Raw genomic sequence first — 1,254 nt, 5'->3', positions numbered from 1 at the left:
AGCAGTGATGCCCAGGGGAAGCTGGTGACCCCGCTGCACCCCCACATCCTGCAGCTCTCCCACGTGATGGATAGCCACGTGAGCGAGCGAGTCAAGAACAAGGTCTACCAGCTGGCTCGCCAGTACAGTCTCCGGATCAAGAGCAGATCAGTGACGGCCAGGCCTCCGCTGCACTGGGAGAAGGTGGCTTCCACCGTCCCCGTGGTGCAGGAGGAGGTTGGCGCACCATCCGGCGGCACAGGTACGACGGGGTGGGGAGGGGGCCTTTCCCGCAAGCCTGAGTCAGGAGCACCTTTTAGGAGCCAGTTGGCTTCTGGGGAAGTGACCCCCTACAGAACCTATACCAGAAAGAGGGCTGAGGTGAGCCCTGGAGCTGCTTTAAAGCCCAAGGGCACAGGGTCTCTTTTCCAGGAGAGCAAAAAAGAGAGAGTTGTCTCCTCCTTTTGATTCCTGACTCCTCTTCCCCGCCTTTTCTTCTTTCTTCTCATTTTCCCTTTGATACGGGGCTGCAGATGGTAAAAGGGATTTCTCTCTCATCACACCCCAAACCCCAGCAACCACCCTTGCCCAGAAGGGGAGCTGCTGTAGCCAGTTCAGAGAGCCCTCACGTCCTCTTGCTCTGGGATTCAGGCGGCTTGCTCTCTTCCCACAGGTGTGAGCAAGCTGGGGCCACCTCTCTCCAACCACAAGCAGTCCGCGGTCCAGGAGCGCAGACTGCCCAGGCCTGGCTCTTCCAGGGAGATGTCGCCACAGCGTGTCTCCTTCAGCTCCTCGGCCACCAGCCCAAGGACCACCCCACCGGGAGCCTGGCATGGCCCTCGAAGCCCCTTTGACACTGAGACCTTCAACTGGCCTGACGTCCGAGAGCTCTGCTCCAAGTACGCCTCCCTGGACGAGGTGCTCCAGACCAAGGGCGGCTGGCCCAGCAAAGTGCCAGTCAACCGGAGCCGCTCGCTGCCGGAGAACATGAGGGAGCCACAGCTGGCTCCCTCCGGCAGGTTGGGCCGTTGCGGCAGCCTCAAGGCTAGGCGGGCCCCGGTGAGCCCAGAGGCGGCCCAGCCCCAGCCTCTGGGGGAGTCGCCCCCAAGTGAGCCCGACAGAGGGGAGGCCCTGCATGTCACCGCAGACCTCATGCTGGAGGACAACCGGCGGATGATTGTCATGGAGAAGGGGCCCCTGCCTGGCCCTGCCGCAGGGCTGGAGGCTGCCAGCGGGCAGGCAGGGGCAGGCAGGGGGAAGGACCAGGAATTGCAG

General features: G+C 62.9%; 1 protein-coding gene across 1 annotated transcript in view; it reads left to right on the top strand.

Annotated features, from left to right (window-relative positions):
* Positions 1-1,254, top strand: part of PLEKHG3 (pleckstrin homology domain containing, family G (with RhoGef domain) member 3) — a 47,187-nt gene that overhangs the window by 45,027 nt on the left and 906 nt on the right. Inside the window, exons 17-18 of the mRNA XM_010846767.1 lie at positions 1-241; positions 653-1,203. The exon at positions 1-241 is cut by the window's left edge and continues 6 nt beyond it. Coding sequence (XP_010845069.1) covers positions 1-241; positions 653-1,203 — 792 coding nt within the window. The remainder of the gene's footprint in view (positions 242-652; positions 1,204-1,254) is intronic.

The sequence above is a fragment of the Bison bison genome, unplaced genomic scaffold (assembly GCF_000754665.1).
Source record: "Bison bison bison isolate TAMUID 2011002044 unplaced genomic scaffold, Bison_UMD1.0 scf7180017864239, whole genome shotgun sequence".
NCBI lineage: Eukaryota > Metazoa > Chordata > Mammalia > Artiodactyla > Bovidae > Bison > Bison bison.
This window is presented reverse-complemented; position numbering and strand designations above follow the sequence as displayed.